This window comes from Thunnus maccoyii, chromosome 10 (genome assembly GCF_910596095.1).
Source record: "Thunnus maccoyii chromosome 10, fThuMac1.1, whole genome shotgun sequence".
Classification (NCBI taxonomy): Eukaryota; Metazoa; Chordata; class Actinopteri; order Scombriformes; family Scombridae; genus Thunnus; species Thunnus maccoyii.
In genome coordinates this window covers 3,835,205-3,850,636 of record NC_056542.1, presented here as the reverse complement: position 1 = coordinate 3,850,636, position 15,432 = coordinate 3,835,205, and the positions used below count along the sequence as shown (strand labels likewise).

Here is a 15,432-nt window from a genome sequence, read left to right as displayed (position 1 = left end):
TGTAATATAACGCTGGGGTGTTATATTACACTTCTCAGTTTGCAGAAGTGAACTTTGAATCTGTTAGAGCACTAATGTGTTGTTTTGGGTAATTATCTGATTATCTGGCCATTAAAATTTGGAATAAAAACAAAAGTGGGTGACAACTTTAAGTGATAGGGTGTGGCTTTTTGAAGAAAGTGAAACTTAAAAATTGCTGAGTCAGTGGTAATCAGAGCAAAGGAGGACAACGAGCTATGGCGTCTGTTTTTTATTCAGAGGATTTGAGTTGCTGTATTTGTCTGACTATCTTCACTGATCCTGTGACTCTTCACTGCGGCCACTCTTTCTGCAGAACATGTATTACAGAGGTTCTGAACTCACAGCATCAATGCCCACAGTGTCGGACAGAGATACAGGATCTCACAGAACCTCTTCAAACAAGCCATATATTGAAAAGCCTCGCTGAAAAGGCCAAAGAAGCTGAGAAGGAGAAAGAGCACAGAAGTGAGAGAGCAGAGGTATGTTGGTGGTATTTATACTGCAATGTTGTTATGTTGTAGCCTATCAAGCGATGACAGAGGCAGATGATTAATTTTGGACTCTTTGCGCATCTGATGTCGTGTATATTCTTTATACCTCACACCTTTGTTGTCTTTTGTTGTAATATATAATATAATACATCATGTTTTAATCCCATATATTATATTTCTGTGTCTGCAGTCAATTTTACACCAAACTGTAAAGAGTGCAAGGTGCGTCGAGGCTGAAGTTGGCATGCAACTCACAGTCATTTTTAAGCTAATTAATGAACTGAAAAACATTTTTTAAAAAAAGGGGGAGAGAAATGAAATGAGAATGAATCGTATACCACTATACTCAGATCTGTCATTTCTGGACTAGATTAACATCAGAATCAGAATTAACTGATTATTATATAATCAATTAATGACCACATCAAACCTCCACATGGGTATCAAAACCAAACATCACGGTATGATACAATACGGTCAACTAAAGCAGATAACAGTATAGTCTGCAGAGTGATATATTATAGTCTATAGTTTATCAGCACAAACAAGACAAGGAGAGGTCAAATAGCAAAACAGCCTATAAACACAAATGTATGAGCATTAAATCAAAAACACGCCAGGCTGCCTACAAGGGATCCAGTCCTCATCAACACCCATCACATACAGTGCTAACAGTGAATAACACAGTTAATTGGGAATAGCCCTTTCTATTAAAACAGAAGCAACCACAGAGGCCTGACTTCAGTGTCGATTGGTTTAAATTTTTGGTAAATCCAAAATATGTGAGTTTTGGACATATCTGTATGCTGAGTACAAAACAGAAATGAATAATGGTGATTCGGTGCATAGACTGAGTTGGACTAAGAAAGTTTGTTTTTTTCTGATGTTTGAGTTAAAGTGAGAGAAGTTTATGATGTTGCACCACCACGCATCGATGGTGATAGCAAGAATAGTGTGCATACCTGTATCTTTATGAAAGTGAATTAGTGATGAATCACCCATGTGCATGAATCATATATCAATAATAGCCTAATTTTACGCATGAGCCATGATGATGAAGGTACAGAAAAATAGAAATGCATGGCAGAAACAGCATATTGTCAATATTGTAGAGACCTCTCAAACTTCACAAATCATGTTTTTTAGGGGAGTTCTTCCCTTATTAAGAGGAGCCAAGCTCCTCCTGGCTCCCCTGTAGTTCGCACCCTGATCACAGCCTCAAAGAGCCACTAGTGTGGCTGTACTCAGTTACTGTCACTGCTTTGTATCAGCATGTACTAGTAGTAGTAGTTTTTGTTTTTTTATTTGTAAAAAATTATAATCATTTATTATAGCTGTTGCATTTACCAATAGATTATTTATTTATCTGTTTATTTTTACAGGTGAATGAGTGGTTGTGCTCTGAACACGATGAAAAGCTGAAACTGTTCTGCGTCACAGATCAGCAGTTAACTTGTATCATATGCCGCGATGGGGAGAGGCATGAAGGACACAAGTTCAAACCAGTCAAAGAAGCAGCTGCATCTCTGAGGCAGGAGATGGAAAAGGGTATAGAGAAGCTTTCTGCTGATATCCATGCCATAGAGAGCCAAGCCAACTCACAAAGGGAAGAAATAACAAAAACCAAGAAGAAGTCTCATCAGTTGATGACCCAAATCTGCAGCCAGTTTGAGGAGATGCACCAGTTTCTGAGGAAGAGAGAAGATGAGATCAAGGAAGACCTGAAACACAAAGAGGAAGATTCTGTTGAGAAAATGAACAAGAACTTAAATGCTATAGAAACAGCTTTGTCTGAGAGCAGAGAGCTGGAAGGAAAGGTGACATCGGTTCTGAATATTACCGACCCTCAGAGGTTCTTAAAGAGCTGGACTGAGGATAACAGCAGGACTCAAGAAGATTTATCCAGGCCCAGAGCAGATGATCTCAAAGTGGTGAATACATCTCTCTCTCTGGGGCCTTATGAAAGTCACCTGCAGTTCTTCATGTGGAAGGAGATGCTCCAGGTGATCCAACCCCGAGAAGAAAAGCTGTCACTCAAAAGCAACAGTGCGACTATAACTGTGTCTGATGATGGGAGAAGTTTGTTATGTACCAACCAACAAGCCAACCAAGCTCAATCACACTTGTCATTTCCAGTGTCCAAAAGCTCTTCTTTTCGCCCCGCCTCACCATTGAGCCAACCCGCAGCCCTCGCTGTTGCTCACTCTACCTCAACATCGGGCCAACCCACAGCCTCCACTCTTTTTCGCCGCCCCGCCTCAACATTGAGCCAACCCACAGCCCTCGCTGTTGCTCACTCTACCTCAACATCAGGCCAACGCATAGCCTCCACTCTTTTTCGCCGCCCCGCCTCAACATTGGGCCAACCCACAGCCTCCACTCTTGTTCATTCCACTGGAGTATTTGGAGGATCTGGCACCCACACATCTCCTGGACAGCATCTCAAAAAGTCTCCCTTAAGCACAGATCATGTAATCAGTGTCAACGAGTTCACCTCAGGCCAGCATTACTGGGAAGTCGAGGTTGGACAAAGGAACTATTGGGAACTGGGGGTAAAAGATTATTTCCTGAAATATGATGGCCAAAAATATACCACCTGCAGTCCAAATATAATCACAGAGCTAACGTTTGGAGGCAGACCTCGAAAGATTGGGATTTACCTAAACTGCCCATCCAAGAAGGTCTCCTTCTATGATGCAGACAACATGTCACATATTCACACTATGAGCTCTGGTCTAATGCCCATGCCAGTGTCGGCATATTTTAAAGTGGCAGCAGATCCTAACCGCCTGACAGTGTGCTGCTACTGAGATGCAGGATGAATAATGAGCCAACAGGAAATCATTGAGCCCTGGAATAAACAAACAAACAAACAAACAAATGGCCAAGATAAATATCGTACTGATTGTTGTTTAACAATAGCCATCTTATCTACTTATTTTCATCAGAATTTTACTTGTTTATCTTTTTTGTTCTCTTAAACTCATCTGTGTTTCAATATATTGTTTTATGTTGCTATTACTTGAGGTTTGAGCAAGCTACTGTATATCGTGTATGGTGCAATAGTAGTGATAGTGGTAGGGTGGGGGGGTTAACAATTAATATGATCATGTAACATAATAAACCACAATTTTCAATAAAGGAAGGACATGCTTTAGATTATATTTTATTGTTCCTCAGCTGGGCAGTTTTGTTAAAATATGGAAAAATGTTTGCAAATGTTTGCATCGATTCAGTGATCTATGTAGTGTTTTGATTTTTGGGGTTGGAGCTGCTCTGTTGTTTACATCTCCTCTAATCATGTATTGTGCTTTTTTAGCAAGAAATTATTATAAGACAATCTGCAAAACAGGTCAAATAAACAAAACAAAGTTGTTTCTATAATTGTCTTCATTTCAGTAAGATACTATCAAAATCACGATGGCTGAGAGTGTTTAACACATTGAAACTAACAGTAAGAAAATGCAAACAAATACACAAAACACATTATTTATTTGACGCATGTTTTTATAAATGCTCCATATGTGTTGTGGTGAAGATCTTTTTTCATTTGCATGTGTATTTGCTGCTATATAAATCCCACTTTTCTCCTTCTTTGGGCATCAAATGGCTACTTACTTTTCAGTTGAACTTGAATTTACTAAAGAAGATAATATGTAAGTTAAATAAGTGCTGACAACAAGAAGAAATAACTCACAAAAGTGCAGCAATAGTACCTTCAGTCCTGGAACTTAAACAAAGTTGCACTAAAATAAAGTGCAACAATTGTTCCTACAGCCCAGACAAAGTCCTCCCAGTCCTCCAGACAAGAAGGCAAGTGGGGGTCAGATCACCATTCAGTGACTGTTTGGTGGCTGTTGGGCATAAACTGACTGACCAGTAAGGACTTGAAGAACAAACCAGATGAAAACCCATGCAAGTCAGTGGGTAAAAAGAGGAAAAAACATTAAGAAGGGAGAACAAGTGCATATTTCCAAAAGCTGTATAAAACTTCTATTCTTCTTTGGGCATCAAATGGCTATTATAATATAACTTTTATTCGTTCTTCCTTGGCTCTAAAAACAATTAATTCAGTTTTATCTTTGTTTCATTGAAGAAAATTCTGACACATCCAATCGTTGATTTGTTCAATGCATTTATTCAGTGCTTGTATTGGACCGTAGTGCCCTGGTAATGTGGTTATGTAAATGTGTGTGTCATCTGCATAACTGTGGTAACATATTTTGTTGTAATATAACGCTGGGATGTTATATTACACTTCTCTGTGTGCTTCTGAATCTTATTGGTCCTAGAAAGTGCAAGTTAAGAAATTGGAAACATTCATATTTACCCTCAGTTTGCAGAAGTGAACTTTAAATCTGTTGGAGCACTAATGTGTTGTTTTGTCTAATTGTCTGATTATCTGGTCATTAAAATTTGGAATGAAAACTAAAGTGGGTGACAGCTTTAAATGATGGGGTGTGGCTTTCTGAGGAAAGTGAAACTTAAAAATTGCTGAGTCAGTGGTAATCAGAGCAAAGGAGGACAACGAGCTATGGCGTCTGTTTTTTACTCAGAGGATTTGAGTTGCTATATTTGTCTGACTATCTTCACTGATCCTGTGATTCTTCACTGCGGCCACTCTTTCTGCAGAACATGTATTACAGAAGTCCTGAACACAAAGCATCAATGCCCACAGTGTCTGACAGAGACATCGGTTCTCACAGAATCTCTTCAAACAAACCATGTATTGAAAAGCCTCGCTGAAAAGGCTAAAGAAGCTGAGAAGATGAAGAAAGAGCACAGAAGTGAGAGAGCAGAGGTATGTTGGTGGTATTTATGCCGCAACGTAGTTATCTTGTAGCCTATCAAGCGATGACAGAGGCAGATGTTTATTGGGACTTTTTGATGTCGTTTATATTCTGTATCCCTCACACCTGTGTTGCCGTTTGTTATAATATATAATATAATTTGTCGTGTTTTAATCTCATATATTTGTGTGACTGCAGTCAGTGTTACACTAAACTGTAAACAATGCAAAACCCACAGTATCATCCGACCAAAGTGCGTCATTATTAAAGGCCTGTCATTCGTCAAAAGCAAATTCCAGTGCTTTAAATTTGTAACATCTGATAAGTATTCAAAGTTAATAGAATGGGACTTAACATTTTCGTGATTAGGCGGTACTGTGTATGAATTTTAACTACATTTCAACTACAACACAATAGATAGTATTGAAGCAGAAGTCCAGGCCACATGCATAAACGATGAGTACGCACATAAACCATTCACCATGCACCATGCATTTCCTGCATATATGCTGGTATTAATAAACACAGAATGTGCGGTGAGAGTGTGCACCTCATGCATTCTTTAGACCATCCGTATACATTTTTTTCCAACGCGATGATGGGTGATGTGATGAGATGAAATATAAGGTGAGAGACGGAATATTTTGATAAAACTTTGCTCGTTTAGGTTGATAACCAGCTGCTCTGATTGTGTGATATTTTTTACGTTTACACAGAGATTTGTAAAATGCCAAAGGCGCATTCATTTTGCTCTTAATATTCTTTTTATTTGTGACACTTCTTGTAAAGTCGGTTTAGATATGAGCGTAATCATTGATTACAGTTCTGAGATATCACTGCCAACGATGGTTTACAGTCCATGGGATGAATTATGGACGCTATAAAGAGACACACAGCTGTGCGTAATGGTCGTGCGTAATGACAGCTGCTCTGCTGTTGGAGAATCTCGCTGTTGCAACATAATCGGCGAAACTGCACTTCTTCTTTCCCCTTTGTTTCACTGACAGGTGTACAGACTGGTGAAACAGGCAGTGAACTGATGTGAAAACGGCGGGTTAAGGGCGTGTCTTCATCCATTTATGGATTATTGTGGGTGTGGAAATGAGGCTCGTGCACGTGCGCCCAATTCCACAATGACGAGATATTGAAACAGAACCATGCATTGCATAAATCTGACGAAAATAATGCATATGCATATTTCTGCCTTTGTACATACACACAGTTTTAGTCATGAATCTACAGAGTTTTATGCGTGTGGTTCCAGGTGTCTAGATGACATTATACTACCATCAAATCCAGACAATAAATACAATGTATGTTGTCAACAATAAAATCACTCCCAATCAAACAAGAAAAATATGTAACATTCAAATTAAGTAGGATGATGAGATCACACACTGAGCTTCCCATAAGCCACAATTTCATGGACTTTCTAAAACTGTGGTGGTTACTTATGTTTTGACAATGCAATGGTAACTTATTCTATTTTCCTGCACCACAGAACTAATGATCAAACACCCATGTTGGTCTTGAACCTCAGCAAGAAAATAAACAACACTAGCTGTAGTCTGATAGGCATGATTTCCCCCAACCTCACTAAAGTGGTCTTTGAGGAGGAAGTTGTAGTTCTAAGGCTCTTGGCTTCACCAGTCAGCGCTGCATTCCTAGCTCAGTGTAATAACAATGTCATTAGTTTGCAGGTATAAACCAAAGTATTGGACATAGAAATTTTGACCAGATGATGGTGCTACTGTACATTAAAGGTCAGGATCACAAAGTTACTGCAATTTATCCTGAGGGGGACATATCTGAATCAAATTTCATGGCAATCCATTAAATAGTTGTTAAGATATTTCACTCAAAACTATAAATATCAACCTCATCAAGGAAAAGTCGTGGGATCACCAAAAGTGGGATGAATTCATCCATACAAAATATCATAGGAGTCCATCCAGTAGTTTTAAGATACTTCAGTCTGGACCAAAGTGGTGGACAGACCGAGCGTCCAAGAGACTGACATTGCCATCCATAGACTCATGCCGATAGCTTGGCTGATAAAAATGAAATTATTGTTTGTAATCTACCACAAATTAACCAGAAGGAGACAATAAGAGGGACAAAGGAGATAATGAGACGTTACCACATTCTAGCAGCTGCTAGAGACCACTAGGATGTATTACCACTAGTGTTAGCAAATGCTGCCTTGCTAACACCCTAAACTAAGATAGTGAACATGGTAAAAGTTAACATCAGCATGTTACTGTTGTCATTGAGAGCATGTTACCATGCTGACGGTAGCTCTTAGCATCACAGCCTCAAAGAGCCACTAGTGTGGCTGTACTCAGCCACTGTCACTGCTTTGTATCAGTATGTACTAGTAGTAGAAGTTTTTGTTTTTTCTATTTGTAAAGTATGATCATCTTTTATTATAGCTGTTGCATATACTAACAAATTATTTATTTATCTATTTATTTTTACAGGTGGATGAGTGGTTGTGCTCTGAACACGATGAAAAGCTGAAACTGTTCTGCGTTACAGATCAGCAGTTAACTTGTATCATATGCCGCGATGGGGAGAGGCATGAAGGACACAAGTTCAAACCAATCAAAGAAGCAGCAGCATCTCTGAGGCAGGAGATGGAAAACGGTATAGAGAAGCTTCCTGCTGATATCCACGCCATAGAGAGCCAAGCCAACTCACAAAGGGAAGAAATAACAAAAACCAAGAAGAAGTCTCATCAGTTGATGACCCAAATCTGCAGCCAGTTTGAGGAGATGCACCAGTTACTGAGAAAAAGAGAAGATGAGATCAAGAAGGAACTGAAACACAAAGAGGAAGACACTGTTGAGAAAATGAACAAGAACTTAAATGCTATAGAAACAGCTTTGTCTGAGAGCAGAGAGCTGGAGGGGAAGGTGACATCGGTTCTGAATATTACCAACCCTGAGAGGTTCTTAAAGAGCTGGACTGAGGATAACAGCAGGACTCCAGAAGAATTATTCAGGCCCAGAGCAGATGATCTCAAAGTGGTGAATACATCTCTCTCTCTGGGGCCTTATGAAAGTCACCTGCAGTTCTTCATGTGGAAGGAGATGCTCCAGGTGATCCAACCCCGAGAAGAAAAGCTGTCACTCAAAAGCAACAGTGCAAATATAACTGTGTCTGATTATGGAAGAAGTTTGCTATGTACTACCAACCAAGCTCAATCAGGTTTCTCATTTCAAGGATCTTCTTTTGGCTCCACCGGAATATTTGGCCAACCCACAGTCCACAGTGGAGGCCCTTTTGGGTTTAGCCCACAAGCAGGCAGTTTTGGCGCGAGCGCAGGATTTGGCACCCACACATCTTCAGGACAGCGTGAGGACATTTATTCCGTAAACACAGATCATGTATTCAGTGTCAACGAGTTCACCTCAGGGCAGCATTACTGGGAAGTCGAGGTTGGACAAAGGAACTATTGGGAACTGGGGGTAAAAGATAATTTCCTAAAATATGATGGCCAAAAATATACCACCTGTAGTCCAAATATAATCACAGAGCTAACGTTTGGAGGCAGACCTCGAAAGATTGGGATTTACCTAAACTGCCCATCCAAGAAGGTCTCCTTCTATGATGCAGACAACATGTCACATATTCACACTATGAGCTCTGATCTCATGTCCACGCCAGTGTCGGCATATTTTAAAGTGGCAGCAGATCCTAACCGCCTGACAGTGTGCTGGTACTGAGGTGCAGGATGAATAATGAGCCAACAGGAAATCATTGAGCCCTGGAATAAACAAACAAACAAACAAACAAACGGCCAAGATAAATATCATACTGATTGTTGTTTAACAATAGCCATCTTATCTACTTATTTTTCATCAGAATTTTACTTGTTTATCTTTTTTTGTTCCCTTAAACGTCTCTGTTTCAATATATTGTTTTATGTTGCTAATACTTGAGGTTTGAGCAAGCTACTGTATATCGCGTATGGTGCAATAGTAGTGATAGTGGTGGGGTGGGGGGGTTAACAATTAATATGACCATGTAACATAAACCACAATTCACAATAAAGTAAAGATATGCATTAGATTATATTTTATTGTTGCTCCGCTGAGCAGTTTTGTTAAAATATGGAAAAACGTTTGCAAATGTTTGCATCGATTCAGTGATCTATGTAGTGTTTTGATTTTTGGGGTTGGAGCTGCTCTGTTGTTTACATCTCCTCTAATCATGTATTGTGCTTTTTTAGCAAGAAATTATTATAAGACAATCTGCAAAACAAGTCAAATAAACAAAACAAAGTTGTTTCTATAATTGTCTTCATTTCAGTAAGATACTATCAAAATCACGATGGCTGAGAGTGTTTAACACATTGAAACTAACAGTAAGAAAATGCAAACAAATACACAAAACACATTATGTATTTGATGCATGTCTTTGTAAATGTTCCATATGTGTTGTGGTGAAGATCTTTTTTCATTTGCTTGTGTATTTGCTGCTATATAAATCCCACTTTTCTCCTTCTTTGGGCATCAAATGGCTACTTACTTTTCAATTGAACTTGAATTTACTAAAGAAGATAATATGTAAGTTAAATAAGTGCTGACAACAAGAAGAAATAACTCACAAAAGTGCAGCAATAGTACCTCCAGTCCTAGAACTTAAAGTTGCACTAAAATAAAGTGCAACAATTGTTCCTACAGCCCAGACAAAGTCCTCCCAGTCCTCCAGACAAGAAGGCAAGTTGGGGTCAGATCACCATGCAGTGAGTGTTTGGTGGCTGTCAGGCATAAATTGACTGACCAGTAAGGATTTGAAGAACAAACCAGATGAAAACCCATGCAAGTCAATGGGTAAAAAAGAAGAAAAACATTAAGAAGGGAGAACAAGTACAAATGTCCAAAAGCTGTACAAAACTTTTATCCTTTCCTAGGCATCAAATGGCTATTGTAATGAAACCATGTGAGACGTTTAGAGGGGAAATGTGGAACTGCAAACAACTTACAGATATCTGTAACATGACAAAATAACTTACCAAAGTGCAGCAATAGTACCTCCAGTCCTAGAACTTAAACAAAGTTGCAGTAAAATAAAGTGTAACAATTGTACCTACAGCCCAGTCCAAAGAAGACAAGTGGGGGTTAGATTACCATTCAGTGAGTGTTTCCTATCCTTTTTTTTTTTTTTTATCCTTTCTTAGGCATCAAATGGCTATTGTAATTAAACCATCTCAGACGTTTAGAGGGGAAATGTGGAACTGCAAACAACTTACAGACATCTGTAATATGACAAAACGCCCCAACTAGACTCTGTTTTTTTGTAGGGGGGTTGGGATCGACTGGTTTAATCCTTATCTATTTATGAATGAATCTTTAACTATGAAGCATGAAGCTTATCGTGTGATTTACTTCATGTAAAATCTTGATCTGAACAGTAACTATAGCTGTCAAATAAATGTTGTGGAGTAAAAAGTACAATATTTCCCTCTGAATTGTGGTGAAGTAGAAGTATTAAGTTGCATATAATGGAAAGTACCTCAAACCTGTAGTTAAGTACATTCTACCACTGGACACTAGTGGAGGTTTGTGTAAAACAATCTTCATTATGTTCCCAGGACCCTACCACCAAATATATTTTCCATATATCAATGCCAATTTACTTTCTGAAGACTGATCTTCCTGCCTGGAAGTAGCTATGTATCATGTTGACAGCAAACTAATAGACATAGATGTTCATCCATGCACACAGGGGTCAGTAAGCCAGGGTTGTGACCGTGGTTTAAGAGCAGTGAGAGGACAGTGCGACCTGTTTCTTCCCTTTTTAAAAAAAAGGGTTTGACATATCCTGTTATTCAGACAAATCACCAGCAGCCCGTAGAGACACAGAACATGCTGACAGGACACTGGATATCCTTCAGGCTCCGCAGGGTGTCGGTAATCTCTTTCAGTTGGCATGTTAGGCTGCAGGGAGAAGGGAAAGTAGGTCTCTAAGGTGTAAGACATCGCTTGTTTCAGCATATCTGTGTCTTCACCTTCAGGAGTATAATAAAGGGGGCTGGTTGTATATACTGTATATATGACCTAGTTTAATAGTATGTGATAATAGGATAAATAATATCTTCCAGAATATTAAATCAATCATGAGAATGAATAGTAGAGTGAGGGTCAAATCAAGAAAAGGAGGAAATCTGTTTATTGTATGTATCTTATTGGAGAACCAATGATTGGTTGACACTATTAGTTCCCATCCAGATCGGTTGTGAGTATGCAATACTGAAAGAGCAGATATGAATCTCTGATATTAGTATGTCAAGTTTCCGCAAGGTATGGTGGGAAACTCCAATGGTGACATGTATGAGAATCCTTTAATATGCTCAGAAATGGCTTTCCCCAGTATACTACTGGTTAAAAGTCAAACCAGATAATCTCTGTGGTTTGATACTGGCAGCAGACCTTTGTTGCATGTTGTTTCTGTTTCTTTCTATCCTCTTGTTTCCTGTCATCTCTACTGTTTCCATCTAATAAAGGTGTAAAATGCCCAAAACGTCCTTGAAAAAATGTGTTTATTTATTGGTTTATTTAACAGGGACAGTGTACATTAATAAACATTATTGTAAATTAGCCAAGAGGCTGGTTTTTTTAATCTGTGGTCTCTGGACAGATGCTCAGAAAAATTTTAACAATCCTATGATAACTGATCAAACTTCATCTGCTGAGGAAGATCATGTGATGTCTCCAGAACAGCGACTAACAGACGTTGAGGTGAGATTGTTCTGCAACTTCAAATTTGAAACACTTTAAACATTATGAGTTCAAAGCAGTTATTGGAGGAATTGAAATCTTAGTTTTGAACATTCACAATTTTTTAATTTTTTAGTTGCAGGTTTAAACTTTACAGCTTTCCTTTCAAAATTGGATTTAATGTGATACATTTAGATTATTTAATCTAATATGTTACCCCCAACTAATCCCTTTTAGAAAGCTGTAACAAGAAAAGGAAAGTAATAATTATGATTTATGATTGCTAATTATTTGGATTCTTCCAATTTTATTTATTCAACTGCGTAATTATATTTTCTGATAATTTTATTTCCTAACACAAATTAATAAATGCTGTTTTAAAGGCTTATCTACACCGCCAGGAATAGAGTTCTGGTGGGCTAATAATAAATACTTATTTATTCATTCATTTATTTAGTTTTATTGGCTGAATACTAGTCTGTTTAAAATATATTCAGTCTGAAAATCCAAGAATAATAAAATTAAATACCCACTTTATGTAGCATTACGTGCTGTGATGTGAATTTTGGAGTATTTACAAGAACTGTTTTGATACATACATATGTTTGTAGCTTATAAGATGGATCCATGTAAACTGTGTTATTAAGGAACCTTGAGCTGATCAGTCCTAGTAATATTCCTGTGTATTACAAACATACATGTTCAGCTTTGAATGTCCCTTAAAGACCTGAGATAATGCACGTGAGATAAAAGGGGATGCTTTTATCTCACGTGCCTTTCAGTATCATGAACAATACCGTTCATTATGAATGAGGGAGCACCTGGGAAGCAAAAAGCTGCTTTCTTGTGTAAAACCTAATGATGATAAATATGTTTAATAGTCAATTCTTCACACAAATAGGCGTCTCCATCTTTATCCATTTGTGTTGTTTGGGGAAAGTAGTAGAAAAATCAGATAGCAAGGCTGCCGGGAAAGTCACTTTTCTTCTTTGCTCAGCTGATTGTCTCTTCCATCCTTTTTTAGTGCTTAAGCATCTAAATGGTTTCTGTCTGTGCCGCTCCATCAGCCTCCGCCCTTGACATAAGTGGGCAAATTGTGTTGGTTATGCAACCTGGGTAATGTCACATCGGCTTCTGTCTTTTCAATCTCTGCACTTTCAGTTTTTTTTTCTCCTCTGGTGAGCAGGAGGAATGAAAACAAAAGATGTGAGGGGTGATGCTTAAACCCAGTGTCCTTCTACATATCTGACATATTTGGAGAGTGATATGAATGTTTTGTGTTCTCATTCTACAGCAGATAAGAGGCTTTCCTAAGGGCTGCGTTCAGTTTGAAGTTGAATTTTGAATGTTCCCAAAGGCTGTTGACTATAGTGTTGGGTGCAAATGCCAGTAAACTCACTGTAACTTGGTCATTGGAAGTGTGGTACATCTAGTCATGTAGATATAGTTAGCAAAAATGTTGTAGTAATACGTTTATCCAATTAAACCCACAGATCTCACTGTCAAGTTTTCATTGAATTGTTGGGACATTTCTGGGACATTTTCATGGTCCCAGAATTACATATTTTTAGCTTGGATGTCAGTGATGATTTAAAAAAAAGCATTTTATAGGATAAAAATAGACAGGGAGTGTTTCACAAGCCTGTCAACTGTCTGGAAAAACAACCGGGTTCAGAGAAAAAGCCAACTCTCACATCCATAAGCTTTTTGAGGACAACAGACAATCTTTTGTTAAACTGCAAATTATTCAAGGAAATAGTTTACAAAATTGCCACAAGAAGACAGAATTACACCCAGGTCAGCGGGCTCAATTGAAGACACTACGAACAGAGTTAAGAAAAGAGTACAAATTAATCTAATATTCATAGAAATGTATTGCCGTTTGATAACACGAAAGAGACAGCATTTGTTTTGCTACATCAGAAGTGACAATAAATAAAACTTTTTGCTACTTTAAAGCACAGAACTGTGTGCAGTAATTGATGCTGGATGTATAAATTACATGTAAAAGCCTATAATTGTATTATTGTCTATAATTATATTTCATGTTTCTGAGTATTGTGTCTAACTTGATCATAACAAAAGTTTATTTGTTCCAAAGTCGGAAAAAATAATTAATTTCCGAGAACAGTAAGTGTTGAGGAATTTATCTTTATGGTAGTGGAGCAGAGATGTGTGTGACACACATACATAGGACAACATGACCTCACATTCAGTGCAAAGAGCATGACTGATTATGGTATATTTCATTTTATGATAAGATAACAATATATATCAGGAAATAGTAAAAATGAAATAGTACATTTTCTGGAAATTCACCTGAGAGTAAATCCTGTAAATCCAACATCGTCATAAAGCAGTTCTGCTGTTTTGTTTTTTAACTTTATTGACAGACTGTTGAATACAGTATGTAAAAGATAACAAGAGCTTGACGAGACACAAAGCCAGGAATTACAAAAAGAATACATACAGGCGAATAAACAGCATAAGAGAAAATGAAGTTTAAAAGGTACAATAAAAAAATAAATACATAAAAAATCTATTTAAGAAAAAAAAAAGGGGTTTTCATGAGTTTACTGAATCTACATTTCTAAATATAAAATGTCTTTGAACATGTTAAAGCACTTGATAATGTACTGAAAAGAAATGTACATATTAATTTAAGTAAAAGTGTGGGTCTTATTAATGAGGAGCAGTCCTGCTAATTGATTTGCTAACCATAGATTGGCACTTCAGTAAACCAGTATAGCACTGGTTGATTAAAACTCCACAATGTCACACATTATAAAATCACCCAACTCTGCTATCATACACAGAATATAACACACTTGAACACAAGAAAAACAAACAAACAATCAACTATTTCTCAACTCAACTCAGCTCAATTTCATTGAAGTCTGTGTAACGGCTAGTATGGCTAAAAATCTAATTAAACTATGCTTTGTTTTGGGTTTGCAATACATTTTAACAGCAGATGTTGGTATGTATGCTTACAGTTGAAAATGCTATATAATGATATATAGATTTGCACTAAGATACAAAGCCAGTACAATGAATAGAAACTGGAATCTTGTATGTAGAACAGAGAAGTGCTGCTGAGAAGGATTTATAATGCAATGATCTCTTAAGCAAATATATTATATTTATATATTTTGTTTGTAACCTCTGGCATACTGTTGTATTGTATTGTGTATCTGGGTTGTCTGTATTAGGTCTTATGTTGTATTCATAAAATGTAAATAAAAAAATATAAAAAATCTTTTAAAATTAACATATTTGTTTTTTAAGCATAAAAACAGTTTAAATTTTTACAGTATGACGCTTCGCCGCTGTATGGCACTAATCACCTCTCATACATGCACAGCCAGGCAGAAGGGGGCGTTCCCGGTCTGAAGCAAAGCTCCG

The 15,432-nt window shown here is 37.7% G+C and overlaps 1 protein-coding gene across 1 annotated transcript; it reads left to right on the top strand.

Moving 5' to 3' along the window:
• The first annotated feature begins 193 nt into the window (after positions 1 to 193).
• Positions 194 to 9,591, top strand: LOC121905384. Its single transcript, XM_042423596.1, has 5 exons — positions 194 to 500; positions 1,895 to 3,307; positions 4,290 to 4,335; positions 5,012 to 5,313; positions 7,783 to 9,591. Exons 1-5 carry the CDS (start codon positions 237 to 239, stop codon positions 9,028 to 9,030), a joined length of 3,273 nt encoding a protein of 1,090 aa, XP_042279530.1. The 5' UTR covers positions 194 to 236; the 3' UTR covers positions 9,031 to 9,591.
• The last annotated feature ends 5,841 nt before the right edge of the window (positions 9,592 to 15,432 follow it).